The sequence below is a fragment of the Nannospalax galili genome, unplaced genomic scaffold (genome assembly GCF_000622305.1).
Source record: "Nannospalax galili isolate Female #2095 unplaced genomic scaffold, S.galili_v1.0 scaffold529, whole genome shotgun sequence".
Lineage (NCBI taxonomy): Eukaryota > Metazoa > Chordata > Mammalia > Rodentia > Spalacidae > Nannospalax > Nannospalax galili.
The window spans coordinates 1,451,761-1,479,586 of record NW_008360309.1 but is presented as its reverse complement, the minus strand read 5'-3'; the positions used below and the strand labels follow the sequence as shown (position 1 = coordinate 1,479,586).

Here is a 27,826-nt window from a genome sequence, read left to right as displayed (position 1 = left end):
GGTCCAACCCTGTAAGGGCTTCTGTGGGATGCAGTTTGCTGGGAGGGTGAGTGGAGTCATGGAGGTGTGTAAACAATGGAGGTGGGTGAGTCCAGCCTTTGGGGACAAGCCCTCTTCATTGTCAGAGGCCCAGTGCAGAGAAGAAACCAAGGCCAGATGGGCTGAAGAGGCAGAGCTGGACAGGTGGGGCAGCAGATGTGTGGGGTGAGTGGAACAGAGGTACCACAGTTATGGGACAGGTGTGTATAGTGTGTGCTGAGATGTCTCTGTGCACAGGAGTAGGTGTGTGAGAGCCAGGGCTCCAACTCTCTGGTCCCAGAGTCAGGAGGCTCTGCCTCTTTGACAACAGACTCGGGCTGGATAACAGGGTCATTGGTGACCACTGTGACAGGATCACATGTGGCTCCTGTGTCCTGTACTTGGGACTCCAAATGTACACAGTTCAGCCACCTCCCAATCTCCTTCTGTGCTTTCCCCTCCCAAATGTCACTCCAGTCTGCATTGGCCTCTAGCCACCCCATCCCCTTCTATAAGGCCCCTGATTTCCAGGTCAGATGTGTGGGATTTACAAACAGTTCAGATCTTGAGCTCCCCCAACCTATTCATATTGGTCTTCCAGTAAGCCCCACTCCCTCCTGCAGGCCCAATGTGGTCAGCCCTGTGATGCCCTGTCTTAGTTTGTTTCTTCATTGCTGGGACAAAACACTCTGACCACTACCAACTTGGGGAGGAAAGGGTTTATTTCATCTTATATCTCCTGGGTCACAGTTCATCAGGGAGCCCAGTGTAGGAACTCAGGGCAGGAACCTGGAGGCAGAAGCTGGAGCACAGGCCATGGAGGAACACTGCTTACTGGCTTGCTCCCTTGGCCCCTCCTCAGATTGCTTTTTTACGCAACACAGGCCCACCTGCCCAGGGGTGGTACCACCCACAGTAGGCTGGGCCCTTCCACATCACTCAACAATCAAGAAGGTGCCCCATGGACTTGACCACAGGCCAGGCCAATGAAAGAAATTCCCCAATTGAGGCTACCTCAACCCAGGTGCGTCAAGTTGACACTAAAGCTATCCAGCACATGCCTCTCAGTCCTGCCAGTGATACCCTTTCTCCAAGTCCCCACCATCTTCCAGGTACCACATGCCTTCCTTCCTCCCTCCCCCTTACCCCTTTCCCTTCCTCCCTCCCTTGCCCTCCCTTCTTCCAGCTTACATTGAAGACTTGGTCTCATAGCTCAGGTTGAATTCCTAATCCCCTGCCACCATCTCCCCTCAGTCTGGGATGACAGTCACAGCTTCCAGTTTTATGCATTGCTGGAGATGGAACTCAGAGCGAGCCATACCAGGTGAGCGCTCTACCAATGAGCCATATCCCAGCCCTCTTTCTTCGAAATGATCTTCATTTGACTCTTGTTTGCTCTCGGTCTCCCACCTGAGACCTAGGATCCCTGAATTCAAAGAATTTGTGAGCCTGTCCCTACGGGTCTCTCGGGTTCCATACAGGGACAGGCATAATGCAGGTGTTCAATAAGTGTTTCGTGATTAATGTTTGTTGAGCAAATGAGTAACTGGATATGGGTTTGTTTTCTATTTTGTGGGGACTTAGGGCAATACTCAGCAGAGTGAGGAGCCTGGAGGGGGCGTGGCAGAATCTGATCTGCGAGTGATGTGAGAAGAGGGATGGACTGCGGATACATCTCCGTATGCGCCTGTACCTCAGTTTTCCCCGTTATCTCCTTTTCCTGGATATGGGGTCTGGGCCTCAAGTTAGGTCAAGGCAGGACTGAGGTGTCCAATGCTCCAGGGGAGCGGGCAGACCTCAGAATGACCCTCACTGGTTGTCTGGGGACTGGGAGAGGAGGAAGTATTCATTCGGTGCCTACTGTGTGCAAGTCCCCCTTTCATAGTGAATGGGTCAGCCCCCCAGCTCTGTGCGCGCGTGGTCCGTGTTTCCCATCGTTCCTCCATCACTGTGGGCATTTAAAGATGGGATGAAAAGGGCGGTGACGGTTTACCTGGGGGAGGGGCAGGACTACGCCAGGAAGTGACCCTGAAGCCCCGCCCCACCCGCAGGGGCCCTGGCAACGCCCCGCCTTCACTGAGAAGGGACTTAGCAACGCCCCGCCTCCAGTGCCTAGGGCCCTAGCAACGCCCTACTAATCCTGTCCCCTCTACCCAGAGCCCTAGGTACATCCTAACGCTGATGCTCAGGCCCATAGCAACGCCCCGCCCCGTCACCCGGAGCTCTAGCCCCGCTCCATCTCCGCCTGGCTTCCCCGAAACCTAGCAACGCCTTGCCTTACTGTAAAGGACCCGAGCGACGAGCGGCCTGCTCTCCAGCAACGCCCCGCCCCTTCAGCGCAGGGGCCCCCAGCGTCCACGCCTCGCAGGCCCCGCCCCCAGGGCCCCGCCCCTCTATTGGGCGGAGCTTCGGGCCGCGCTTCCTCCTGGCAGCACAGTCTGGCGGCTCCGCGAGGCTTCAGGCCGATTCCGGCCGATTCCGCCGGGTTCCCGCGGCGCTGAGGGCTGCGGCATGTCCGACCCCAGCTACTGGACGGCGGTAGCGGCGCCCGGGCATCGCAGCCGCCTGGCCAAAGGCGCGCTGCTGCAACGCTCCAAGAGGTAGGGACGGGCCCCGACCCGGAGTCCAGCTGGGGACGGCTGGATTCGAACCCAGGACCCCAGGCTAGGCAGAGCTCAGAGGAGTTTGGAAAGATTGAAGCCGTCTGTCCTGGGCCGCGCTAACTGGAAATGCTGGCGCAGACTCAAGAGCTCAACAGCCCAGGCTGTGTGGGTGGTGGATCGGGAACCCAGGCAAGCTTTGCCTCTCTTAGGCCTCTTCTGTAGGTTAAGAGAGATATGGTGGCTCAATCAGACCCAGGTTCAAATATCAGAGGAGCCACGGCCATGCTGTGTGACCTCAGGCAGTTCCACAACCTCTCCGTGCTTGGGCTTCTCAGTGTTTGGGTTCTACCAAAGAGGCTGAGTCTAGGTTGCAAGGACCCTGGGTGCTGAATCTAAGGCTTTGATTGTGACCAGAGGCACTGGGATGCCCAGTGTGGTGTATGGGCATTATAGAGCCGGCATTCATGGAGCTGTTCACATTTAATAGATACTCAGAGACAGGCGTGGTGGCACACACCTTTAATCCCAGCTCTTGGGAGGCAGAGGCAGGTAGATCTCTGTGAAATCCAGGTCAGCCTGCTCTATGGAGGAATTGCAGGCCAGCTGGGGCTACAGGGGGACCCTGTCCCCCAAACAAAACAAAACAAAAAAGTCAGGAAGGATGCCCCTGGGTTCTTGGGTTCTTTGAAGTGTCCAATATGGTGGTCTTTTTGAGACCTCACCTGGGAGCTAGAGGGAAAGGAACCAATGAAATGTGATTGGGAGCGACCAGCTTGGCAGACAGAGTGGTTGGGAGAGGATGTGGCTACCTCTGTGTGTGTGTGTGTGTGTGTGTGTGTGTGTGTGTGTGTGTGTTGAGTGCAGCGGGGATCAGCAGGAAGTCCTGCAGGGACCTGGGGTTCTGTTTCTATACCCACACCGCAGCCTAGTGGATGATTTGATTCCAGCCAGGGCCTGTTTCCCAGTTGGGAGATAGGCTGGACTGCTGCCCACCTTGGGGCTGGTTGAGACTGCTGTATGTCCACACTGGGCACCTAGCTGACTCTGGGGGTGGGGCTCTGAGAGCTTGTCCCCAGAAAGCCAGCGACAGCCTGCATAGGTTTCCTGGAATCTCCCCACCATCTTTCTGGGAGTCCAGATGAAGAAACAGGCTGGGGAGCAGCAGGAGATGCTGGGCCCTTCACTGTCACCTACTGCTGCCCTCCCCACCAGCCTTGGCTGCAGCTTGTACTCCTGATTGAGGGACCCCCCTCCTTGCTTCCTTGAGGACCCGCCTGTCGCTCCCTTGAGCTGAGAGCGTTGGTGGAGGCTGTGTGGGCTGTTCTGCCGCTTGTCTCCTGTCAGCCGTTGCTGGGCGACTGGGGGTTGGGGGAGGGTGCACTGAAATTCCGTGGCCTCAACTTCCCAGGGCCAGGGTTGAGCTGAGACTGGGGGCCAGGTGGGTAGCAAGGGCCAGGCCAGGTTCCAGAGGCCTTGGCCAGGGTCAGGTCAGGCGACTAGAAGGGGGTGAAGGGGGAAGAAAAATGTGTTAGAGGGTGAGTTGTTTGTTGGGTCCTATTAACATTTTGAGGTGATCCTGGGATGGTGCTGGGAAATAGCTTCAGGGACAGGGAGTGGACAAAGCTGCCCTCACCTAGCCAGGCCTCTGGGATGTGGACTGCCATCCTCGCCCAGCTTTAGGGTGTTCCTACCAGGGGTCATGGTGTAAGGGGAGGCTGGAAGCAGGACAGGGTGTCCTGACCACATGCCTGTATCCACCTTGGTGGCACCTCCCACTGGGATGTTACACAGGGGTGTTAGGGACATTAAGAGAAGTTTTACATATGACACCCCAGGAGTTCAGGGTCATCCTTGGCTATATATGACATTCTAGGCTAGCCTGGGCTACGTGAGACTCTCAGAAGTTAGAAGGGCCATCTGTTTGACAGTAACCCCCAGCTGGCTCTCAGAAATTCAGGCTAACAACCCCTAAAGGGACCCACTCAGGGCATATTAATGGTTGGTATGGCCCAGTGTGCAGCTAGCGGACATGCACTTCCAGCAGGGCATGTGGTCCCCAGCCCTTGGCCTGAGCCAGCTGACTGACCCAGTCATCTCCTCACAGCTGTCGCAGTGGGAACCGCAAGAGCCTAGTGGTGGGGACACCCTCGCCTACTCTGTCCCGGCCCCTGTCACCACTGTCTGTCCCAACTGGTGAGTGGGGGAGCTCCAGGTGGGTGGCTGGGTCGGGTCCCCACCCCTGATTACTTTCCCCACCTCCCCCAGCAGGCAGCAGCCCCTTGGACAGTCCTCGAAACTTCTCTGCAGCAGCAGCCATCAACTTCCCCTTTGCCCGGAGGTAAGTCCCACACCAGCCACCGGAGCCAAGGGCTTCTTAGGAACGGCTTGCACGTGGTGGCCAGACTTGCCCCCTCATTGTCTTCTCCCCTCCTTCCTGCCTGGTCACCTGGTGGTGGTCTCTTCTTGTGGCTTCTGCCCTGGCACACACACACACATGCCATCTGCAGCCACCTCTGTCACGGTGACAGGTACTTGAGAGTCCTCAGAGGGAAGAGGGGCCATAGCTGGATGCAAGAATCGCTAACAAACTCACTCCCTCACCAATCAGGAGCTGAAGTGGTGTGCCCCAGCCTTAACTTACACTCATTCACTCACCAACATGTATTGAGCATCTGCTGTATGCAGTGCCCTGTCTTGGGGCTGAGGCTGTACCTGGTAATGGAAGGCTGAATCCTGGCCCTTGGGGTGTCCTTGGGTTGTTGGGGGCAGCTGGCCTGTCCCCCAGCAGTGACAGTGGACAAGCCAAAGCTTCAGTGGCATGTGTGGCTCCAGGGTGGGCTTGAAGATGCTGAGGACTGATGCCTCCAGGGTTTTGGTCCAGTGGAACTGGAATCTGCCAGTACACCAACTGCCCTGAGTCCCTGCAAGCCACAGAGTGGCCCTTCCCACCTGTCCCATCTTACTCCAGGGCTGATGGCAGAAGATGGTCTCTGGCTTCTCTGCCGTCTTCTGGCTATGGAACCAACACGCCCAGCTCCACGGTCTCGGTACTTACAGCTCCCCCAGGCGGTGGATGGGCTAGGGTGGGGTGCTAGACAGTGTGGCTGTCCCCTCCATGTCCTGTTGTGAGTGTGTGGGTACCTGGAAAGATGTAGCTTTGACCCCACAGATCCCCCAGACCTCTCTATCCTGTGAAGTCATGGTCAGATCTAGGATGATGGAGGACTCTAGGCAGTGAGGGCTTCTAGGGAAGGCTGCTGAGTGGGATTTTGAGAAGCCATAGGAGATGGCAGCAGAAATGTAACCTGGGATGGCCCAGTCCTAGAAAGGGCTGAGCAGGGTGGGGCCAGGATCTTGGCCATGACCTGACATCTATCCTCTTTCCCAGTCAAGCTCATCCTCCCGGGAACGGCTGCACCAGCTTCCCTTCCAGCCCACTGCAGACGAGTTGCACTTCCTGTCCAAGCACTTCCGCAGCTCCGAGAGCGTGGTGGATGAAGACGGTGGCCGATCACCACGCCTGCGCCCCCGATCCCGCAGCCTCAGGTGGGCCTTGGCCACCTCCTGTCACACGCCCTCCTCCCATCACTCACCCTCCTCCCATCACACACCTCCCATCACACACCTCCTCCCATCACTCACCCTCCTCCCATCACTTACCCTCTTCCCATCACTCACCTCCTCCCATCACACACCCTCCTCCCATCACTCGCCCTCCTCCCATCACTCACCTTCTCCCATCACACACCTCCTCCCATCACTCACCTCCTCCCATCACTCGCCCTCCTCCCATCACTCCCCTCCTCCCATCACTCACCTCCTCCCATCACTCACCTCCTCCCATCACTCGCCCTCCTCCCATCACTCACCTTCTCCCATCACACACCTCCTCCCATCACTCACCTCCTCCCATCACTCACCTCCTCCCATCACTCACCCTCCTCCCGTCACTCACCTCCTCTCATCACTCACCCTCCTCCCATCACTCACCTCCTCCCATCACACACCCTCCTCCCATTACTCGCCCTCCTCCCATCACTCGCCCTCCTCCCATCACTCACCTTCTCCCATCACACACCTCCTCCCATCACTCACCCTCCTCCCATCGCTCACCCTCCTCCCATCACTCACCCCCCTCCCATCCCTCCCCCTCCTCCCATCACTCACCCTCCTCCCATCCCTCCCCTCCTCCCATCACACACCCTCCTCCCATTACTCGCCCTCCTCCCATCACTCGCCCTCCTCCCATCACTCACCTCCTCCCATCACTCACCCTCCTCCCATCACTCACCTCCTCACATCACTCACTTCCTCCCATGTCACACACCTCTTCCCATCCTCTTTCAGCCCGGGGCGCACATCAGGAACCTTCGACAATGAGATTGTGATGATGAACCACGTGTACCGAGAACGATTCCCCAAGGTGGGCTGTGCCTGTTGCTTATAGATGGTTTTGTCTGTCCCTGTCTGTGGCTGTGCCCCTTGTCTCTCTCTGACCTCTCCTGCTCTCCTGTGCACTGGCCAGGCCCTGCCTCTCCTGAACTTTCTGCCCCTTGGCCGCCCAGTCCTGCCCTGTAGCCAGACCCTGCCTTGCTGTCAGTCACCATAGCCCCACCCTCTCATCAAGTGGCACCTGTCAGTCACCATAGCCCTATCACTGACTTAGCTCCAACTCTCCAGTCAAGTCTTGCCTGCCAGCTGCTGCTGACCCACTCCTGTCACTCACTGTTTCCCTGCCTTGCCCTCTCTCCTGTACTCACTCTGCCTTTCCCCACCCCTCTCCTGTACACAACTCACCTCTGCCCTCCCACAGGCCACTGCACAAATGGAGGGGCGGCTACAGGATTTCCTGGCTGCCTTTACCCCTGGTGGCCGCCTGGCACTAGCAGATGGGGTCCTGGGCTTCATCCACCACCAGATTGTGGAGCTGGCACGGGACTGCTTGGCCAAGTCAGGCGAGGCACTGGTGACCTCACACTACTTCCTGGAGATGCAGGACAAGCTGGAGAGGCTACTGCAGGATGTGCGTAGGGGCGGGGCTCAAGAGGTCACCCCCACAAGGGCAGAGAGGGTCCAGACCACACCTAGGTGGGCATGGCCTGTTGTGTGTACACACTTGGGGCAGGTCTGTGCAAAGCCTTGGGCAGGGCCTAGGTACGGGTTGCCATGCCTACCACCCAGGTGTGTGGGGGGGGGGAGTCTGCGTGTAAAGCCATGCCCCCATCACATGTACTGTCTTCTGGGTGGGGGCCCTGCCTACCACTGCACCCCTGACCTCTGTGGACCTCTGCACCCTTGCCAATCCCTGCTTGGTCACCTGTAGCTGGAAGCAGGGCTGCTTCTGGGTGGAGCTTGGAGAGCTGCTGTCTGTGGGTGGGGCCAGGGAAGGGACCCACCCATCATGGGTGGAGCCACTCATGAGGAAGGTGGGGTCTTGTTTAGCGCCACACCTACATGGGTGGGCCTGGGATGGAGTCACCCTCTCTGGTGTCCCTGTGGGTGGTGTTGTCTCCACAAGTGGATGGGCCTGGGTGGTGCTGGACCTACCTGTGGGTGGGGCCACCCCTGTGGGCAGGGTCTTGCTGAGCCCCATCCTACTGCCACCCAACCTCGCAGGCTCTGGAGCGCTCAGACAGTGAGGAGGTGGGCTTCATCGTGCAGCTGGTGCGCAAACTGCTCATCATCATAGCGAGGCCTGCCAGGCTGCTAGAGTGTCTAGTGAGTACTGTGGGGGGATGGCAGACAATGTGGGAGTCCTGGGGTTCCGAAGACCTGGGATTGGCCTCTCAGGAGATCTCACTACCTGCCCCCAACAGGAGTTTGACCCCGAGGAGTTCTACCACCTGCTGGAGGCGGCTGAGGGTCAAGCCCGGGAGGACCAAGGTGTCAAGACCGACCTTCCCCGCTACATCATCCGCCAGCTGGGCCTGGCCAAGGACCCTCTGGAAGGTGTGGTAGGGCCAACTGGGAAACAGGCTGGAACCACACTGTCCTCTCCCTTTGTGGCTCTGGCCTTGTCACCCCAAGGTGAATTGCACTCAGAACAGAGAGAACCTGGATTTGAACCTAAGACCCCCTTACCTTGGGGCTCTGTGTGGGTCTCAGGCTCATGTCTTGGGGTCAGTTGGCTGAGGCTCCCTTGGCGTTGTTCTTTACCATGCTCTGGGGTGGGGAATACTGGAAACTGTCCTGAATTGCACCCAGGCTGAAGAATATGTGGAGAGTGAGGCCCAGAGTCTTGAGCCATCAGCTTTTCTAGAAGGTTCCTTTTAGTTCTTTCTTTACTGGCCTATATAGCCTGACCCTGTCAAAAAACCAAAAAAACAGGCTAGAGAGATGGTTCAGGGGTTACACTGGCTGCTCTTACAGAGGACCCAGGTTCAGTTCCCAGCTCCCTTATGGTGGCTAATACCATCTATAACTCCAGTTCCAGGGGATCTGACACCTTCTGGCCTGCATGGGCACCATATTAATACACTGATGCACTTACATATATGTAGGCAGTGCACTCACACACATAAAAATAATTAATTAATTAATTAATTAATTAAACAAATAGCAAATAAAACCAAAAAGACTCTTCTCTCCTCTAACAGAGATTGTGCCCCTCCGTGACCTGGACGAGGGCCAGCCTCCAGCACCAGAGTCCCCAGAGGTCACTGACAAGGTTGGCGTGAGGTCCTATCTTGCCTTTTTCTGGGTGCCTTAAAGAGGGCTGACTGCTGAAGTTTTGGGTGGTAGGTGCTTAATAAATGTGCGATTTGGGGGAAGGTGCCAGCATTGGGCTGCTGGAGGTCACTGGGTCTAGGCTAGACTGAAAGGGGCATTGAAAAGGTGGGTGCTGAAGCACGTGTAGGAGTTGCCAGGCTTAGGCACTGGGGAGAGAAAGTGACATCAGTCAGTGAGACCCTCAGCTTGCATCTGGGGACAGGCAGCAGGGCAGACTTCAAGTGCCTCTGTCCCCTAGGGCCGAGCCCTGGGTTGCCCTTCTCGGAGGAAGCCATGTGAGAGTGACTTCGAGACCATCAAACTCATCAGCAATGGGGCCTATGGGTGAGTCCCCGGGGCGGGGGGGTGGTCCTGAGGCGGTCAAAGCACAGCCGCCTAGTGTGCTGCTCCCCACAGGGCTGTCTACCTGGTGCGACACCGAGACACCCGGCAGCGCTTTGCCATCAAGAAGATCAACAAGCACAACCTGATCCTGCGGAACCAGGTGCAGCAGGTGTTTGTGGAGCGTGACATCCTGACCTTTGCCGAGAACCCCTTTGTGGTCGGCATGTTCTGTTCCTTTGAGACCCGCCGCCACCTATGCATGGTCATGGAGTACGTGGAAGGTGCGCACCCCACTGCAGTGCTGGTCCACCCTGGGAAAGCCCAGCCATGGGCCCAAAGATGGAATGCACCCTGGTGGCTGGAGGCAGGATGGACAGACATCTTGGGAAGGAAGGTGCAGCAGTGGGGAGGGCTGGGTAGAGCCTCACCCAGGCTTCCAACAGGGTTGGTGTAGCTAAGAGTGCTGCCCTGCTAGTGAGCTGCAGTAGACAGGGTCCCCACAAGTCCCCCAGGGAGCTACAGAGGTGCCCCTGACAGGTGCCCCTCACACAGGTGGTGACTGCGCCACGCTCCTCAAGAACATGGGCCCCCTGCCTGTGGACATGGCGCGCATGTACTTTGCAGAGACTGTGCTGGCGCTGGAGTACTTGCACAACTACGGAATCGTGCACAGGGACCTCAAGCCTGACAAGTGAGGGGAGGGGCGGGACCAGGGGGAGAAGACAGGGTGTGTGGGGTGAGGGGCGGGACCGTGGTGGGACCAGGGCGGGGCGGGGGGAGACGACCAGAGGCAGGGCCAGGGGGCATTGGCATCCCCAGCCCCTCCTGACAGGAAAGCGGGGCAGGTGCATACATTGACTACCTGTTTTGAGGAAAGAGCCACTCATTTATTTAGCACCATCTGTTTGTGAAGCAGGAGCATGTGGGAGGAGAACAGATCCTGGTGCAGTTTGCTCTCAGCTCAGCACACACATTTGGTACCTGTTGTATACAGCCTTGGTGCTTGCTACTTTGTGGAGCTGGAACAGTATGCATAAAGTAGACAAAAAGAATTGCTTCTTAATGGAGCCTAGACATGCAGGAGGTGCTAGATAAATGAATAACTAAACAATGAGTATAGAAAATGAGCTTTCTAGCCTTTAATCCCAGCACTCAGGAGGCAGAGGCAGGTGGATTTCTGTGAGTTTAAGGCCAGCCTGGTCTGCATAATGAGTTCCAGGCCAGGTGGGGCTACAGGGAAATCCTGTCTCAAAAAAACCAAAAAAAGAAAAAAGAAAATGAGCTTTCTAAGAAATTGTTAACAAGGTGGATAAATATATGAAGTTCTAGCTGGACATGGTGATGCACACCTGTCATCCCAGCAGTTAGGGAGACTGAGGCAGGAGGATCAGGAGTTCAAAGTCAGCATGGGCTAGGCTACAGAGTAAATTTGAGGGCAGACTGGGCTACATGAAAAAAAAATTTAAGTACACGTTTTGGTACAGATACAATTTTCTAATAGGTATCTTCAGTGGGTGGGTGTGGCACCTTGTAGGCATACAGGGCAGAGGGTACACAGTGGGTGTTTGTACCTTTGGCTAATGACCTGAGCATCTTGACCTTGCTCATAGCCTGCTCATCACCTCCCTGGGCCACATCAAGCTGACAGACTTTGGCCTGTCAAAGATTGGGCTCATGAGCATGACTACCAACCTGTACGAGGGTCACATCGAGAAGGACGCCCGAGAGTTCGTGGACAAGCAGGTGCGGGGCTCCCCAGGGCATGACTCTTGACGCACCTCTCCTCCCCACCCCAGCTGGGTCTCAGTTTCCCCATTCCACATAGGTGTGCGGAACCCCCGAGTACATTGCACCTGAGGTGATCTTCCGACAGGGCTATGGAAAGCCAGTGGACTGGTGGGCTATGGGCATCATCCTCTACGAGTTCTTGGTGGGCTGCGTGCCATTCTTTGGGGACACCCCTGAGGAGCTGTTTGGGCAGGTGATCAGTGGTACGTGTCCCCTGGGACCAGGTTCCAGTCTTGGCCCCACAAGGACTTAGGCCATGGCTCCACTCTTAGAGGGGATGTGTTGGTAGGGTGGGGACTCTGAGACCTCAGTTAGGTGACAGCCCATAGGAACAAGTGGATGCCATGGAGGGATGCAAGGCCTCCTGTGAGGGGCAGAGTGGGCAGAGACCTGGAGATGGACTTCCAGGGGCTGCAGGGCTTCGGGACTCTGTGAAAGGTGTGGGAAAGGGCATCCCACCCTCATCTCTCCCTTTTATTTCAGATGAGATCATGTGGCCAGAAGGAGATGAGGCCCTCCCACCCGATGCCCAGGACCTCATCACCCGGCTGCTGCGCCAGAGCCCAATGGACCGCCTGGGGACCGGTGAGGCCACAACATTAATGAAGAAAACCATGTGGAGGGGGAACTCGGGAGCTGGGGTTTATAGGGTACATAGGAGTTAGAGACTCACATGATTGTACGAAGTAGTTGTGACTGGTGCTCACATGGAACTCTGAGGTGGGGGACATCCATGAGTCCCTGAAGTCACCAGGGCCTGTGCTAAGCTGAGGACCCAGACCAGAGGACCCCTCAGTCACCGTTAGTTGGTGTCCCAGCCCAGCTCTCTCTAGGCTTCAGCCCAGTAGCTCATTTTTGGTTTTGGAGCCCACATTTCCTGGTCTCCCATCTAGTGCGCAGGGGGGTATGGAGTGGAGGGCCACAGGGCTCAGCCAGTCTGTCCACAGGTGGTACCCATGAGGTAAAGCAGCACCCCTTCTTCCTGGCCCTGGACTGGGCTGGGCTCCTGCGACATAAGGCGGAGTTTGTCCCACAGCTTGAAGCCGAGGACGACACCAGCTACTTTGATAGTAAGTGAGGACCCAGGATGGCTCTGGTGCTTTACTACCACCAGAAACACTGCTTGGAGGCACAAAAGCGTCCACTCTCTATTTGGGGCTCCCAGACACAGAATGAGTCAGTGCCCTGTTTACGGCCTGCCTCCAGACCACAGTGCCTGACAGAGGTCCTCTCTGTTCATCTGTCTCCTCTTCTGTAAAGGACTATAATTCACATTGGAGACTCAACGTTTACCTCATACTAGATGGCCCATTTCAAGGGTGAGGAAACCGAGGTTCAGAGCCAAGTACATGTACTCATGCCATTGCCACACAGCTTTGGGGGATGTGCTAGGGGTTCAGTCTGTGATACATGCCATCCCCAGCCTTCTATGGCTGCCATTACCTGCCAGGGGTCCCCCTCAGGGCACCTGTACTGGCCGAACAATCCTCTTAGCCCTGGGTCCCCTCTGTGTGTCTTGCGACCCCAGCCTGTCCCCTTTCTCTGCAGCACGCTCTGAGCGTTACCGCCACCTGGGCTCAGAGGAGGACGATGAGACTAATGATGAGGAGTCCTCGGCAGAGATACCCCAGTTCTCCTCCTGTTCCCACCGCTTCAGCAAGGTAGGTCTGGGAGTGAAGTGCCAGCACAGGGAACCCTGAGATCTGTGCCTGACTGGCCAGCTCTGCATTATCTTTAGTTTTGGTTTTTGGTCTCCCTGTAACCCCAGCTGGCCTGGAACTTGCTATGTAGACCAGGCTGGGCTTGAACTCACAGAGATCCGCCTGCCTCTGCCTCCCAAGTGCTGGGATTAAAGGTGTGAGCCACCACGCCTGGCTGGTTTTTGGTCATTTTGAGTCAGGGTCTCCCTGTAGCCACAGCTGGCCTGAACTCACTATGTAGACCAGGCTGGCCTGGATCTCAGAGATCTGCCTGCCTTTGCCTCCCGTGTGCTGGGATTCAAGGCATGCGCCACCATGCCCAGCTAGTTTGGTTTTTGAAGCGGGGTCATGCTCTGTAGCCCATCCTCCTGTCTCAGCTGGGTAATGAATGTGCCACCATGTCTGCCATTTTTTATACTCTCCTCCCAGGTCTATAGCAGCTCTGAGTTCCTGGCTGTCCAGCCCACCCCCACCTTCGTGGAGAGGAGCTTCAGCGAGGACCAAGAGGAAGAGTGGGAGCGCAGCGAGGGGGAGAATGGCCGCCGACTGAGCACTGACCTCCGGTAGGCAGACTGAGGGGGTTTAGGGAGAGCCCGGCCTGCTGAGAATTGGAGAGACAAAAATCCATTGTTGAAGGAGCTTCCCAGCGGCCTTGTAGAAAAGAGTCAAACATAGGAGGCCACTGACAACCTCCCTTTGTTTTATGTCTATAAGCATGCAACATAAAGCTGCTAGGCTCTACCATGCTGCTAGGCTCTGCCCTGCAGGTTTCCCTCTGTCCAGAATGCATTTGGCTAGCAAACTCAGACTCAACAGGATCAATGTGGCCTGGAAGGCAGGAGCTAGAAGCTGAGCTTTTAGGTTTAATAGGAGTTCTCCAGGCAGGCATAGGGAACTCACCAACCTGTATCTGGCATTTGTGCTCTGTGTTGCCTGGTTGTCCAGGCTGGGACTTAGGAGGTGTAGCTGAATGAGTGATACAACTCCTCCCCCTGCAGGATGAGGTCCTGGACCTCAGCCTCCTCCTGTCAATCATCCTCACAGCCTGACCGTGGCCCTAGCCCATCTTTGTTAAATACCATCAGTCTGGACACAATGCCCAAGTTTGCCTTTTCATCTGAGGATGAGGGAGCGGGCCCCAGCCCTGCCGACCCCAAGAAGCCTGTCTTCATCCTTGGGGAGCCTGATGCCCCACCACCCACCATCCCAGTGACACCCAAACTCTGCAACCTTTCTGGTAGGCGGGGCCCAGGGAGGAATTTCGGGGGGTATTTCTGAGATGGGTTTTGAAGATGAATAGGAGATTCTCCAGAGCTAACAAACCTTTTAAGATAAAGAGGCAGCCTCACACATCCAAGAAGCCCACAGCCTCGGTTCATGTTAGGATGGGGAGCCTGGGGTGAGATAGAGGGTGGGTCAAGCTGACCTCACCTGTCCTCACAGCAGACACAGCCCTCCTCAGCCATGCCCGCCTCCGAAGTAACAGCACTGGTGCCAGGCACTCAACTCCTTGGCCCCTAGATGCTGGGCGGGGCCGTCGTCTCGGGGGCCCTGAGAAGTCCCGGGCCTCCCCTGGAGGCAGCGGGGGACGTGTGCCTAAGTCAGCCTCTGTGTCAGCACTGTCCCTCATCATCACAACAGGTAGCGTCCTTGTTTGTCCCTGGTCACTTTAACCATCACAGCCCACTGGAGAGCTGGGCCTGCCGTGCTATCCTCCAGGATTGGGGAGGTGCTGTAGGGAGCAGGGAAATGGGTCCTGTTAGATATGGCATGTGCAAAGACCTGTGTTTCCTGCACTATGCACAGCCAGGAATGCCAAGCAGATAGCACGGCCACTGTTGGGGGAGAAAGGTGCCCCGCCGGAACCCATGATGAGTGTCGCTCTTACCCCCCACAGATGATGGTAGCGGGGGCCCCCTCATGAGCCCCCTGTCTCCACACTCACTGCCTTCCAATCCCTCGTCCCGAGACTCCTCGCCCAGCCGGGACCCATCGCCCGTGTGTGGTAGCCTTCGACCCCCCATCGTCATCCACAGCTCAGGCAAGAAGTTCGGCTTCAGCCTGCGAGCCATCCGTGTCTACATGGGTGACAGTGACGTGTATGCCGTGCACCATGTGGTCTGGGTAAGTGGGAGGACATGGCATGCCTGGGGATGGTGAGCCCTGGGCTTAAATCCTAGCCAGGCCCCTCCTGGGAGGCAGCATGGGGCCTAGGGCCACATTCAGCCCTTGTTCTCTATTACTGTTGGCTTTGGGGGGGAGTTAGATGTCAGGTACTGGTAGACAAGGACTGAGCCTACTCTGTAGCATAACCTTACTTAGAGGAGGGAAAATGAGGCAGTAGCTGGCCAGATCCACGTCCCAGGTTCCTCCCATCTGCACACTGATCTGGGGTCCCTGACGCATTGTGCTGTGTCCACAGAGTGTGGAGGAGGGGAGCCCGGCACAGGAGGCTGGCCTGCGTGCAGGGGACCTCATCACACACGTCAATGGAGAGTCGGTCTTGGGCCTCGTGCACACCGACGTGGTGCAGCTGCTGCTAAAGGTACAGCCCCCCGCCCCCTCCCTGCACCCCAGACTAGGACAGGCAACTGCACCTTGGGGGTCAGAGACCCTGTAGGCATGCTCCGTGGGAGGGAGGGAGTAAGGAGGGGACAGGGATGAAAAGGGGGTGGACAGCTGGGTAGGTGTGGGATGGGACTCCCGTGATGTTACTTGTTACCCCACAGAGTGGTACCAAGATCTCCCTGCGCACCACAGCGCTGGAGAATACATCCATCAAGGTGGGGCCAGCAAGGAAGAACGTCACCAAAGGCCGCATGGCTAGAAGGAGCAAGCGCAGCCGTCGGCGGGAGGACCGGTGAGCTGCAAGGACAGTGCTGGGGCTTCCCATGCACCCCGGCCTCTCACAGTGTCACCGCACACACCACCCCACCCCACCCTCACCTGTACCCTGCCTCTCACCCTGTACTCCACTCCCCACTTGCACCCCACCTCTCAAACTGTCACCCTGTCCCCACTCTCACCTTGTCCTCCCATCGCCAGGCGGAAGTCACTGTTTAAGAAGATGTCCAAGCCCTCGTCCATGCTGCACACCAGCCGCAGCTTTTCCTCTGGTCTGCAGCACTCTCTGTCGTCCAGCGAGAGCCTCCCAGGCTCGCCTACCCACAGCCTGTCCCCCAGTCCCACCACACCTTGCCGCAGCCCGGCTCCTGATGCCACTGCAGGTGGGTGGGCACTCAGCTTGTCATCTGGGCACTTAGAGTGTGTAGGCAGGAGGCTCAGGAGCTGCAGGCCAGCCTGGGCTATATAGCAAGTTTTAGGGCAGCCTGGGTCACCCTAGGCAGGGAAGACTAGGAAGGAGGGGTAAATGAGGGCTTTGACGGTGAGTAGGTAGTTCATCAGATCTAGGCCATTTGAACACCGGGGTGTGGGTGGGCTCTAGCAAGTTCTGTCAGCTCAAGGCCCAGCCCCCAGGATAGGGACATTGATCCATACCTATTGCCTACAGATACAGCGTCCCCACCCAGTGTATCCCCGAGTTCTAGCAGTCCTGCCTCTCCAGCTGCTGGCCACACCCGCCCCAGCTCACTACACGGCCTGGCTGCCAAGCTCGGGCCCCCTCGTCACAAAAGTGGCCGCCGCAAGTCTACCAGCAGCATTCCGCCGTCCCCACTGGCCTGCCCAATGATGCCCACAGCCCCGCCCCGCTCACCATCACCTCTGCCAGGGCACATTCCCATGCCTGCCCGGTCCCCAAAGCTGCGCCGGGGCCAGTCAGCCGACAAGTTGGGCCTTGGTACTAGTGAGCGGCTGGAGGGGGACGGAGGGAGACACAGCCGGGGGCCAGAGGCTGAGCTGGTCATCATGAGGAGGCTGCATCTATCTGAGCGCCGAGACTCCTTCAAGAAGCAGGAGGCTGTGCAGGAGGTGAGCTTCGACGAGGAGCCTGGGCCACAGCGCCTCGTGCCTCGGATTGCCGTGCAGATCACAGTGCAAAGCGCTGAGGCCTCACCAGGAGCCCCAGGGCCAGGCACAAAAGACTAGCGCCACCTCGCTCCCTTGTGCTGCGTCCTTTGTAACATCTTGGCTTGGTGGGTCACAGCTGTCAGCCCAGGATACCTGGCAGGCAAGAGGCTACCAGGAGGGAGGGTGAACACAGGACTCCCTGGTATTCTGCTCTGGGACCCTTGCAGGACGGGCTGGGGGCGGGGTGTTGTAAATAGCAGGCCCTTGCAACTAATTTATTACTTTTTATAAGCAATAGCCAGGCTGCACCGCCCTGGTGAGGCCATGGCCTGGGCTGGGCTGGCGGGGTGCAAACCCTGTTCTCTGGGTCTAGATGGAAGCACTTTGGGCAAGTCTCTGTGCTGTTGTCTTTCTGTTGTGTGTGCCCCATTCCCAGTCTGATACCTCGTCAAAGAACACAGTGGGCCTAGTTTGCACAGGATTAGGAAGCAGTGCACGTTGGTGCACGCCTGTGATCACAGCACTGGAGGCTGAGGCAGGAGGATCACAAGCCCAATCAGACTCAATTGTGAGGATCATCTCTCTTTTCTGAGCCCAGTCTGTCTTTGATCCTGCATCCTTCAGCTTGGAGAAGATGTGGGAGCAAGGGTTTTTGTTTGTTTGGTCTTTTTGAGACAGGGTCTCTCTGTAACCCCAGCTGTCCTGGAACTCACTATGCAGACCAGGCTGGCCTTGAACTCACAGAGATCCGCCTGCCTCTGCCTCCTGAGTGCTGGGATCAAAGGCACGTGCCACCACGCCCAGCAAGGGAGCAAGGGTTTTAATGGCTCAATAAGAGTTCACCAGATTGAGGCAGAGGGGCTGCCTACTTTGCAAGGGGTCTGACCCTTTGGGAGGCACAGACTCAAGGGACACCATCAAGGCAGGAGAGGTGTGTCTACTGTGGGGTTTGAGCATAGCTCAGGAGCAGAGCACTTGCCCAGCATGTGTGAGTACCACGTCTGATCTCCAGCACCACACACACAAAACCCAGAAAAAAATGTGTCCACTGTGACAGGTTCTGTGTGTTTGGTACCAAGAAAAGCAAGGCCCAGACTGCAGTGTGGTCTCTCTCTGGGTGTCAAAGCCTCCCTGAGATGAAGTCCAGAGAGAATCCAGCTGAGGGGAGGGGCGAACCTGCACCCAGGCTTTGATGTGTGGATCTGGGAGAGTCTTTCCCACTGTTTCTGAGCTGTCTCTGTTTACAGTACTAATCCCAATGACTGGAGCACTTCTCCTGGCTGCCAGCCTTGGCACAGTGTGGTCCGAGCAGCCAGGATCCAGCAAGGCCAGAGGTTCCTCTAACAATGGCTCAATGAGCACCACAGCTTAGAGCTGCTGCTTGGCCCTGCTGTGGGCACTGTCATCAGGGGAGCTTGAATGAATGAACTGGTGTGAGACCAGGCTGTCTCTCAGGTGCCCCAGCAGTGGGTTGTGGGTGCTTGGTGACCTGGCTGTGCCCACTTGGTGAGGGGATTTCAGGCACTCCAGCCTGCTTTGCACCCTTCCTGATTCCCCCAGCCAGAGCTGCCTGGGTGGAGGGAAGGCCAAGGCTGTGCATGACTAGCCCTCCGTCCATCCTGGAGCTGGCTTTGAATAAATGCCCTCATGACCATGAAGCCTAGTGTGTGCATTTGTGAGGGGATGGAGGGTGGGAGAGACTGTCATCATTGGAAGTGGGTTTTGAAGGCTGCATAGGAGTTTGCTAAAACACCAGGCAAGGCCAGGCTATCTCCTAGCTGCCCAGGAGGCCCGGTTCTAGACCACCCAGGGCAACCAAGCCAAATTCCATCTCAAGGCACGGTGGATCCCAGCACTCGGGAGAAGGTAGTGAGGCCAACCTGGGCTCATAATGAGATCCTGTCTCAAAAAATAAAAAGACTAATGCCGGGCGTGGTAGCTCACGCCTTCAATCACAGCCCTCAGAAGGCAGAGGGAGGCGGATCTCAGAGAGCAAGGCCTGCCTGGTTCACAAAGTCACTTCCAGGTGGGGTAGGACTAGGGAGACCCTGTCAAAAAAACCCCACAAAAACCAAACCGGCATGTTCAGGCATTGCCTGGAGCTGTTAACTCGCCATCTCTGCCAGCCCAACTCTCGGGAGGTTCGGACAGGATGATGGCTGCGAGTTCCAGGCCAGCCTGGGCTACAGACTGAAACCCTGTCTCAAAAGATGAGTAAATAAATCCATCTTTCTACATTTTCTCTCCCGGGCTTTGCTTTGGGCTGAGGGATTTGAGCCTCTCAGTCGAACTCCACGCCATCGGCTATTCCCGGAGCTCTAGCCAGTCAGAATTGCTCTTACCCCCAAGCCCGCTCCCCGGCTCCGAGTGTTTTAACTATTTCCGGAAACAATCGCACTTCCGGCCTTTGGCCAGCACATTCTCGCGCGTGCCGGGTCAGAAACACCGGCTGTTTCCGGACGCTGAAGGTTGCCATGGCAAAACCTTTGCCTTCCGCGGGCTTCCTAAGGGGTTTGCCGCTTCAATTGTCCCGTGGAACCGGACGTGCTTCAGCACTTTCCGGAAGCTGTTGGTGGCTTCCGGGCGTAAATCCTCAAGGCCTCTAGAGACCAACGCATTCGGATACCCTCTGGGGTCTTCCAGCGTCCTCCCTAGAGCCAATCCCGCGCGATCCTGTTCGGCTATTTCCGGAATCGGTCGGGAGTCTCTGAATTCTGCCGAGTCTAGCTTCGGAGTCTGAATTCTCAGACCCGGTTGCGCTCGACTGTTTCCGGAAACACTCGGGCATCTCTGTCCAGCCGAGCCTCGTTCCCAGGTAACGCTCTCCAGACCCGGTTTCGCTCGGCTGTTTCCGGACACACTCGACCGTTCCCGCGGGAGTACGCTCGGCTACTTCCGGAAGCATTCCTGCGTCCTTCGGCCTTCAGGCTCCAGGCTCCGCCTCGGCATGAGGAGTGGAAGGACCGCCCTCTCGGCCCGAATGCGCTCGGCTATTTCCGCCGGAGGCGGGCCTGGTTGCTCGGAACCTCGGCTACGGCGGCTGACGCAGGGATCCCGCGGCAGCGGTGGCGGTGGCCGTGGCGGTGGCCGTGGCGGTGGCGGCGACGGCCGCAACCGGGTAAGTCGATCGCGGCGGCGGGGACACGAGGAGCGCGGGGGCACTCGGGGAACTAGGGCGGGCTGAGCGCGGGGCTGTGCAGCCCGTGCGACGGAAACGGAGTCCCGGAGCTCGGGAGGCCCCCGGCCCGTACCCGAGCGTCGAGCTGAGGGGTACAACCCCGGGGTCTGGCCACTTTCGGTGCCCCAGGGGGCTTCGGGGTGCACAGGTCCCGGCAGTGTGTATGCGTGAGCACGCCCTCTGTGCGTGCTGCCCGCACCTTCACCTTTTGCATTCGGGGTTCCGCGGCACCCCCCCCCCCCCGCGTATGCAGAAGTGCACAGCGCAGGGGTGGACAGGCAGGCTTCTTAGACAACGCCTCCCTGCGCCTCAGTTTCCCCACCTGTAGAATGTAGGGCACAAAGACCCAGAAAGCGAGTTACCGCTGGCACCCTGGACCATAAAGTCCCTAGCCCCACCGGGGTACCTGCTCCGGTGCCTGGAACCTGGGAGTGAAGCCCAGACCCTCCCCTTGGCACGCTGGCTCCTGTCGGATGGCGGCTTTCTGAAAGCGACCTGCACTGCACCCCTGTAAGCCACTTCCAACGATCCGGCCTCTTGCAGGGATGGATCCGTCTGTCCGCCCAGGGCATCCGGTTCCTACATAAGGACCTGTCACCCTCACGAGGATGCACAAGAGATCGAACTAGCATGGAGATCCAGACTAGGGTACCTGACGGGGATGGGGTGGGCATCACCCTGCAGTCCACCGTGGAGGTGTCGAACTCTTCTCCCATCTGGCTCCGCATCCTACTGCGATGCTAAGCTGCTGTCTGGCTCTTCACCCAGCCTCTCTCCCTTGCACCTCCCGAGGACACCCCTGCACTCTGCTGCATCCCTTCCCTGCAGGGAACAGTGTTCCCTCCTCTTGGACTGGAATCCATGCTTTGGCTCTTGGGGAGAGCCTCTCCCCTGCACCTCCTCCTCCATCCCTTTCCCCTCTGCCCATCTGGCTTCACCCCTTCTTGGTGTCCCCTGAAGTCCTCCAAGCCCCATGGCACCCTATCTGCTGAGTCTAAGTGGCCACACATCCTGCCTTTGTTTCTGCCTTGATCTTGAACTTTCATGAATCTGCGTTTAAATTAAGCTTGGCTTCCTTCTGGTCCTCTGAGGGGCCCTCCAAAGAGCTCCCAGCTTGTTTCCCCTGACATGGACCATGAAGAGCTCTGCTCCCAGGGACCCCAAAGGAAGGCTGTAGTGCATCCTACACAGATAGGGAAACTGGACCCAGAGTAGGGCAGGGAGCAAGCCCAAGTTACCAGGGTTCTGGGAGCCCTAGCTGTGTCAGGGCCTGGCTGAGCCTACCCTGTCCTCTAGGTTGGCATCCTCGGCTGAGCATGGTAGCAGCCTATGGCCTTCATTTCTGTTTCCTCACCTGGCATCTGGTGCAGCCTGAAGAGCCAGCCACCTCAGGCACCCACGACCCACCTCATGACCAAGTGACCCAGCCCTGGCCCAGCCATCTGATGGGGAACGCAGGCCAGGTGATCTGAGAACACTCCACCACGAGGGCCTTTGTACAGTTGACTAAGTGACTGGAGACCTGTAGTGATGGCCTGCCAGGCATGAGCGGCCCCTGAGGTCACCTGTGAGTCTGGGATATAGAGATTGGCAAGCCCAGAGTCCATCAAGTGGGGTCACTCCACCCCATGGGGCCTCTGGAGCCCCCCGAAGACAGGTGACTGCCCAGATCCCACCAGGAATGGCCATGGCCGGAGCAGAGGGCTTCCAGTACCGGGCTCTGTACCCATTCCGCCGGGAGCGGCCTGACGACCTGGAGCTACTGCCGGGAGACTTGCTGGTGGTGAGCCGTGCAGCCCTACAGGCGCTGGGCGTGGCAGATGGTGGGGAGCGTTGCCCGCACAACGTGGGCTGGATGCCCGGCTTCAATGAGCGCACCCGGCAGCGGGGGGACTTCCCCGGGACATATGTGGAGTTCCTGGGGCCTGTGGCTCTGGCTCGACCAGGCCCAAGGCCCCGAGGCCCCCGTCCACTGCCTGCTAGACCCCTGGATGGGTCCTCCGAGTCAGGTGAGCAGATGACTTGGAAAGGGAAGGTCCTCTTGGACCCTCAGTCTCTTCTCAGTGAATGGACAGGAAGACTGTGGGGTTATTTATGGGCTGCCTGTATGGGAAGACTGTTGTGTGGGTTGAACTCTGCCTGGGACACAGGGCCTGGGTCAGCTACTTGTTCAGGAAGTGAGAACTTCTCACCTCAGTAACAACTGTGGAGTTGCTGAGGGTGGAGGGCCCCCAGGGCAGCATGCACAGCGAATGCCCTGAGGCAGAAGCCAGCAGGTTTCAGGGCCCAGCTAGCAGGCAGGCTGAATGAAGGGGAAGGCATGGAGCAGGACAGCTTGAGAGGCATGTGAGAGTGTTTGTTAGACCGATAGTTTCCTCCTGCAGGGTGCATAAGGGTTCTTTATGGATCCCTGCTTTCTAACCCTGTTTTTACCAAGCTTCAAAAACAAAGCTGAAAACCCTAAGAAGGTGGGATGCAGCAGGGTGGGGATCGAGGACCCCACAGGCCCCTGTGAAGATTCACAGACGATGAGGCAGGAGGATCACCCAGAGTTCCATGGCTACATGGCGAGACTCTGTATCCCGCAGGGTGGGTTCCCCAGTAAGGCCAGAACCTGGGAGGCTGGCTTGAGCCACAAGCCACGCAGCATCTGGCGTCCCAGGAGCCCAAGCCTGGCCAGGGAGAGCTGCAGGCGGCCCCATCCATCTGGGCTCCTGGCCAGAGCCTGTTGCTGCCCAGGGTAACAGGCGCCTCCCTCCCCTGCCTGGCCAGGGTCCAGCCACCACACACACCCAGCCTTACCCTCAAACCCTAAGGACTGTGACCAGCCCTCTGCAGCCTTAGTTTCCCCACCGGCAAGGGCAGCACCTCTAAGTCCTGGTGGGTTTAGAGCTTTAGCCTAAGATGCAGGCCTGGAACTGTACATCACCTGTATCTCTCAAAGTGAGGCCTTTGCCCTTCTGCAGCCCAGACACCGCCCACCTCCCTGTCTTGCATTTCAGTTTTGTTTTGTTTTTTTCCTCATTTTCCATGCAGCTGGGCCTGTCTCCAGCTGGAACTGCCTTCTGGCCCTCCACTCAGAGGCCCCGCAGGCCCTGGCTTGCTTCAGCTCCTTGCCGGGGCGTCCCTGCCGGGGGTCAGAGCCCTGCTGTTGGACACCTGTGTACAAAGGACTCCAGGGGGCTGCTGGAAGGGAGCTGAGCCTCGGTGGTGGGGGTTCAAAGCCAGGCTCTGTGGGAAACACCATCCCAGTGCCCAGAGGTCAAGGCAGAATTGCTTCTGGTTTGAGGTCAGCCTGGGCTACATAGCAAGACCCTGCCTCATAAAAGAGAAAAGGAAAAGATACTGCCACATGTCTGTTTCTTTTGAAGTTTGAAGCCCAGAGAGGATGAGCCCTGTACAGGGCTGCACAGGGTGCTATAGCAGAGCTGAAACCTGCTCTGCGTTTCACAGGCCATGTGGTGTCCAAAGACCAGGAGTTCAGGGTAGTGGAGGTGGCAGTCCTTGCTTGTCTCTGTTCCAGGGCTCCTCCAGATGTCATACAGCCCAGGACAGAAGCTGTCTCTGCAGCTATTTTGCTTGGGGAAACAGGGTCTTGCTGTATAGCCCAGACTGGCCTGGACCCAGCCATCCTTCTGCCTCCACCAGAGTGCTCTGATGATGGACATGTGCCATGAAGACCTGTGTTCACATGTGTTTTGGGGGCGGGCACTGTTTCACTCAAGTGTGTTAGATTCCCACTAACTCAGCACACAGCCTCTTCCTGGTCCTGTGGCCTCCAGGTGCCCAGCATTGGCACAAGCTGAGTCTAGTTGGCAGAGAGGGGCTGGGGACTAAGGTCCTATCCCTTCTTCACAGGCCTCATACTCCCAGACCTTCGGGAACAGTTCTCTCCTCCTGACCCAGCACCCCCCATCCTGGTGAAGCTGGCAGAGGCCATTGAGCAAACAGGTAAGGTCCACCTGGCTGTGGTCCCTGAGTTCTGCTCACCTCTGCCATCCCAGGGCCATCCTGGTCTCTGAGATGAGGGTGCACCTGGTTGTGGTGCTTCCAAGTTGACTGGGGGAAGGGGTGACTCCCAGGGACATGGAAAGGTGGGCTGGGTCCTGTGACCTCTGTTGAGGCAGTGTGTCCCTGTCCCCTCCAGGGCTGGACAGTGAGTGCTACTACAGGCCAGAACTGCCTGTGCCCAGGACAGGTGAGGGGCTCTGCTTGCTTCCCTCTGGAGGCTGGGTTGCCCTGGAAGGCTGGGCCTGGGTGGACTGACCCCCTCCCTACATGGTCTGATCCTCTCCGCACCTAGACTGACCACCCCCATGTGGACTGACCCCCCTCCCACGTGGACTTTTCTCCCTCCCATGTGGACTGACCCTCCCACACCCACACCTGCAGACTGGTCCCTGAGTGATGTGGAGCACTGGGAGCCTGTGGCCTTGGCAGACGCTGTGAAGGGCTTCCTGCTGGCCTTACCTACGGCCCTGGTGACCCCTGAGGCTGTGGCGGAGGCACATCGGGCACTGCGGGGTGAGATTAGGAGGAGCTGGGTGAGGAGTGGACAGGGCAGTGGGTGGGTGGTCACCGGCGTGGCCAACCAGCCCCATATGTCTGTGTGCCTGCAGAAGCTGCTGGGCCCGTGGGACTGGTGCTGGAACCCCCAACGCTGCCGCTGCACCCGGCACTGACGCTGCGGTTCCTGCTGCAGCACCTGGGCCGCCTGGTGCGGAGAGCGCCCGCCCCTGGGCCTGCTGTTCATGCACTGGCTCTAGCCTTCGGGCCTCTGCTACTGCGCGCCCTGCCACCAGGGGCCGCTGAGGGGTGAGCGGGGCAGGGCCTGTGACGGAGGGAAACGGGGCGGGGCTGTGGGAGAGGAAAGGCCTGCCCCCCTGCGGAGCTGGAGCATGGTCAGAGTCCACTGGATGTTGCCGCAGGAGAGAAAGTAAGGGGCGGGGCTTCAGGGGGCGGGACCCCAGATGAGGGCGGGGCTGAGCCAGTACAAAGTAGGGTGTGTTTTCTTTTGTGTTTTGAGGAAGGGTCTCCCTGTAGCCCCAGGTGGCCTGGAACTCGATACATAGACCAGACTGGCCTGGAACTCACAGAGATCCACCTGCCTCTGCCTGCCGAGTGCTGGGACTAAAGCGGGGAGGAGGGGCAGGGTTTTGTTTTTTGTGGGGGTTTTTTTTTGTCTTTTTTTGAAGCAGGGTCTCCCTGTGGCCCCAGCTGTTCTGGAACTCACTATGTAGACCAGGCTGGCCTTGAACTCACAGACATCCGCCTGCCTCTGCCTCCCAAGTGCTGGGACTGCAGGTGTGTGCCACCATGCCCGGTTTGTTTTGTCTTTTGAGACAGGGTCTCCCTGTAGTCCCAGCCGGCCTGGAACTCACTTCGTAGACCAGGCTGGCCTCGAACTCACAGAGATTTGCCTGCCTCTGCCTCCTGAGTGCTGGATTAAAGACGTGCACAGGGGCAGGTTTTAAGATGGATGCTGCCCTGGGTGGGCAGGATTGAGCCCAAGGAAGAGGGATGGGGCTCTTCTGGTGGGTGTGGTCACAGTTTAGTGAATGGGGTCAGGGGCCTTAGAGGGAGGGATGAGACTTTAAGGTGGGCTGGTCAGGAAAGATTCCTTGGTGGGGTGTGGTTTTTAAGGTGAGCATTGCTGCATCTTAGTAGGCTTGGCCACAGCTGAGGGGCAGCACAAAGGGGGTGTGAAGGATGGCAACTGAGCTGAATGGTAATGGTCTGTTTAGCATGTGGGGACCAGGGCTACAGGGTCTGGACACCAAGATGAGGAGGTGCTCAGATCTGAGGGTTGCAAGGCTAGTTCCCACACATTCTACCCATGCCACCCAGATATTACATCACTTTTTTCTCATATTATGAGCACAGAGTGCTTGCTGTATGTACCTCACCAGAACTCAGTCTCTCCAACACTGCTAACAGTGTCTTCTGCACCTCCTGCCCCGTGTCTGTGCGCATGGGATTGAGTGCATGGCACAGTGGCCCCTACTTGGCCTCGACCGCCCCCACTTTCCCCCAGGAGTGAGCCGAACCCTGACTTCCCTGAACTGCTGGTGGAGAAACTGCTACAAGAGCACGTGGATGAACAGGAGGCCGCGCCCCCAGGTGACAGCCCTCTTTCATTACTGACTTGAGTTTTCTTTGGTGGACAGCCCTCCAGGATCTGCTGGCAATAGTATACAGTTAGTGCTTAATGTGTGCTTATTTTTTTGCAGCAGTATGTGCTTGGTATTTAATGTGTGCTTGCTCTTTGTGGCAGTTTAATATGTGCTTGTTTTCTTTCCCAGCACTGCCACCTAAGCCCTCTAAGGCAAAGCCAACGCCCACAGGCCTGGCCAATGGAGGGAGCCCGCTGTCTCTACAGGATGCGGAGTGGTACTGGGGGGACATCTCCAGGTAGGCTCACTGGGGCAGAATGTGGTCCATATGTGTGCATATGGAGTGGGGAGCAGGCCTCCAGGTCAGTGACTCCGTGCTCCCTGTCCCACAGGGAAGAAGTCAATGAGAAGCTCCGGGACACACCCGATGGCACCTTCCTGGTCCGAGACGCATCCAGTAAGATCCATGGAGAGTACACACTCACACTCAGGTGACAGTCCCCATGGGCAGCCTGGGTTGGGTCTCGGGTCTCCTTTGGATGCTGACCAGTCCTCCCCACTGCAGGAAAGGTGGTAACAATAAATTGATTAAGGTCTTCCACCGTGATGGACACTACGGCTTCTCGGAGCCCCTCACCTTCGGCTCGGTGGTAGAGCTGATCTCCCACTATCGCCATGAGTCACTGGCACAGTATAACGCCAAGCTGGACACTCGCCTCCTCTACCCCGTGTCCAAGTACCAGCAGGTCCGAATTGCATCCATGCCCAGGTGGGCAGCATTGGGCTGGGCCTGGGTTTCCCAGGAACCCTCCTGATCCTTCAACCCCATGTCCCCAGGACCAGGTGGTGAAAGAGGACAGCGTGGAGGCAGTGGGGGCCCAGCTCAAAGTGTACCACCAGCAGTACCAGGACAAGAGCCGAGAGTACGACCAGCTGTACGAGGAGTACACGCGTACCTCCCAGGTGCCCAACTCCAGCAAGACAGCTCTGGGCTGCCCAGGTGTCCCCCATGGAGAGGGAGGGGCGGGCTCTGGGAGCAGGGGTTCTGAAGGCTGGACAGGAGCTGACTGAGCACTTCCAGTGGGGGGCACGAGCCAGATCAGCCTTCACTCCTCATGAGGGACTTTTGGGGAGGCACTGAGATCACCCCCACTTGCAGGAACTGCAGATGAAGCGCACAGCCATCGAAGCCTTCAATGAAACCATCAAGATCTTTGAAGAACAAGGCCAGACACAGGAGAAGTGCAGCAGGCAGTATCTGGACCGCTTCCGACGGGAGGGCAATGAGAAGGAGATGCAGAGGTGGGGGGAGCGGGGGGCAGGGGGCAGGGAGGAGCGAGGTGATGCAGGGGGGAGGGGAGAACGAGAGGGAGATGCGGGGGGGGGGGGCGGGAGGCAGGGGGG

At 57.8% G+C, this 27,826-nt stretch overlaps 2 protein-coding genes across 9 annotated transcripts in view; both read left to right on the top strand.

Annotated features, from left to right (window-relative positions):
* Mast3 (microtubule associated serine/threonine kinase 3) overlaps window positions 1-18,789 on the top strand; it is a 32,118-nt gene extending 13,329 nt beyond the window's left edge. For 2 of the 7 annotated variants that reach the window (XM_017795971.2, XM_029559328.1), the window contains exons 3-27: window positions 4,726-4,814; window positions 4,890-4,959; window positions 5,590-5,668; window positions 6,010-6,167; window positions 6,969-7,044; window positions 7,435-7,644; window positions 8,238-8,339; window positions 8,438-8,570; window positions 9,218-9,288; window positions 9,589-9,674; window positions 9,747-9,955; window positions 10,227-10,365; window positions 11,285-11,417; window positions 11,500-11,665; window positions 11,946-12,047; window positions 12,410-12,532; window positions 13,011-13,123; window positions 13,592-13,725; window positions 14,161-14,399; window positions 14,606-14,803; window positions 15,060-15,286; window positions 15,585-15,707; window positions 15,892-16,022; window positions 16,208-16,389; window positions 16,674-18,789. In XM_017795971.2, coding sequence (XP_017651460.1) covers window positions 4,726-4,814; window positions 4,890-4,959; window positions 5,590-5,668; window positions 6,010-6,167; window positions 6,969-7,044; window positions 7,435-7,644; window positions 8,238-8,339; window positions 8,438-8,570; window positions 9,218-9,288; window positions 9,589-9,674; window positions 9,747-9,955; window positions 10,227-10,365; window positions 11,285-11,417; window positions 11,500-11,665; window positions 11,946-12,047; window positions 12,410-12,532; window positions 13,011-13,123; window positions 13,592-13,725; window positions 14,161-14,399; window positions 14,606-14,803; window positions 15,060-15,286; window positions 15,585-15,707; window positions 15,892-16,022; window positions 16,208-16,389; window positions 16,674-17,209 — 3,829 coding nt within the window. In that variant the 3' untranslated portion in view covers window positions 17,210-18,789. Of the gene's footprint in view, window positions 1-2,418; window positions 2,619-4,725; window positions 4,815-4,886; window positions 4,960-5,589; window positions 5,669-6,009; window positions 6,168-6,968; window positions 7,045-7,434; window positions 7,645-8,237; window positions 8,340-8,437; window positions 8,571-9,217; window positions 9,289-9,588; window positions 9,675-9,746; window positions 9,956-10,226; window positions 10,366-11,284; window positions 11,418-11,499; window positions 11,666-11,945; window positions 12,048-12,409; window positions 12,533-13,010; window positions 13,124-13,591; window positions 13,726-14,160; window positions 14,400-14,605; window positions 14,804-15,059; window positions 15,287-15,584; window positions 15,708-15,891; window positions 16,023-16,207; window positions 16,390-16,673 lie in introns of those variants that run through there. The other 5 variants (XM_008824566.3, XM_008824567.3, XM_008824569.2 and 2 more) reach the window with 4 other exon arrangements.
* Window positions 18,790-20,097: 1,308 nt separating this feature from the next.
* Window positions 20,098-27,826, top strand: part of Pik3r2 (phosphoinositide-3-kinase regulatory subunit 2) — a 10,157-nt gene continuing 2,428 nt past the window's right edge. Inside the window, exons 1-13 of one of the 2 annotated variants that reach the window (XM_017795982.2) lie at window positions 20,098-20,249; window positions 20,853-20,957; window positions 21,606-22,318; window positions 24,168-24,260; window positions 24,457-24,507; window positions 24,702-24,833; window positions 24,929-25,124; window positions 26,344-26,429; window positions 26,612-26,720; window positions 26,815-26,913; window positions 26,988-27,168; window positions 27,260-27,385; window positions 27,582-27,724. In XM_017795982.2, the coding sequence (XP_017651471.1) occupies window positions 21,991-22,318; window positions 24,168-24,260; window positions 24,457-24,507; window positions 24,702-24,833; window positions 24,929-25,124; window positions 26,344-26,429; window positions 26,612-26,720; window positions 26,815-26,913; window positions 26,988-27,168; window positions 27,260-27,385; window positions 27,582-27,724 (1,544 nt within the window). In that variant the 5' untranslated portion in view covers window positions 20,098-20,249; window positions 20,853-20,957; window positions 21,606-21,990. The remainder of the gene's footprint in view (window positions 20,250-20,852; window positions 20,958-21,605; window positions 22,319-24,167; window positions 24,261-24,456; window positions 24,508-24,701; window positions 24,834-24,928; window positions 25,125-26,343; window positions 26,430-26,611; window positions 26,721-26,814; window positions 26,914-26,987; window positions 27,169-27,259; window positions 27,386-27,581; window positions 27,725-27,826) is intronic. The other variant, XM_008824565.3, reaches the window with a different exon arrangement.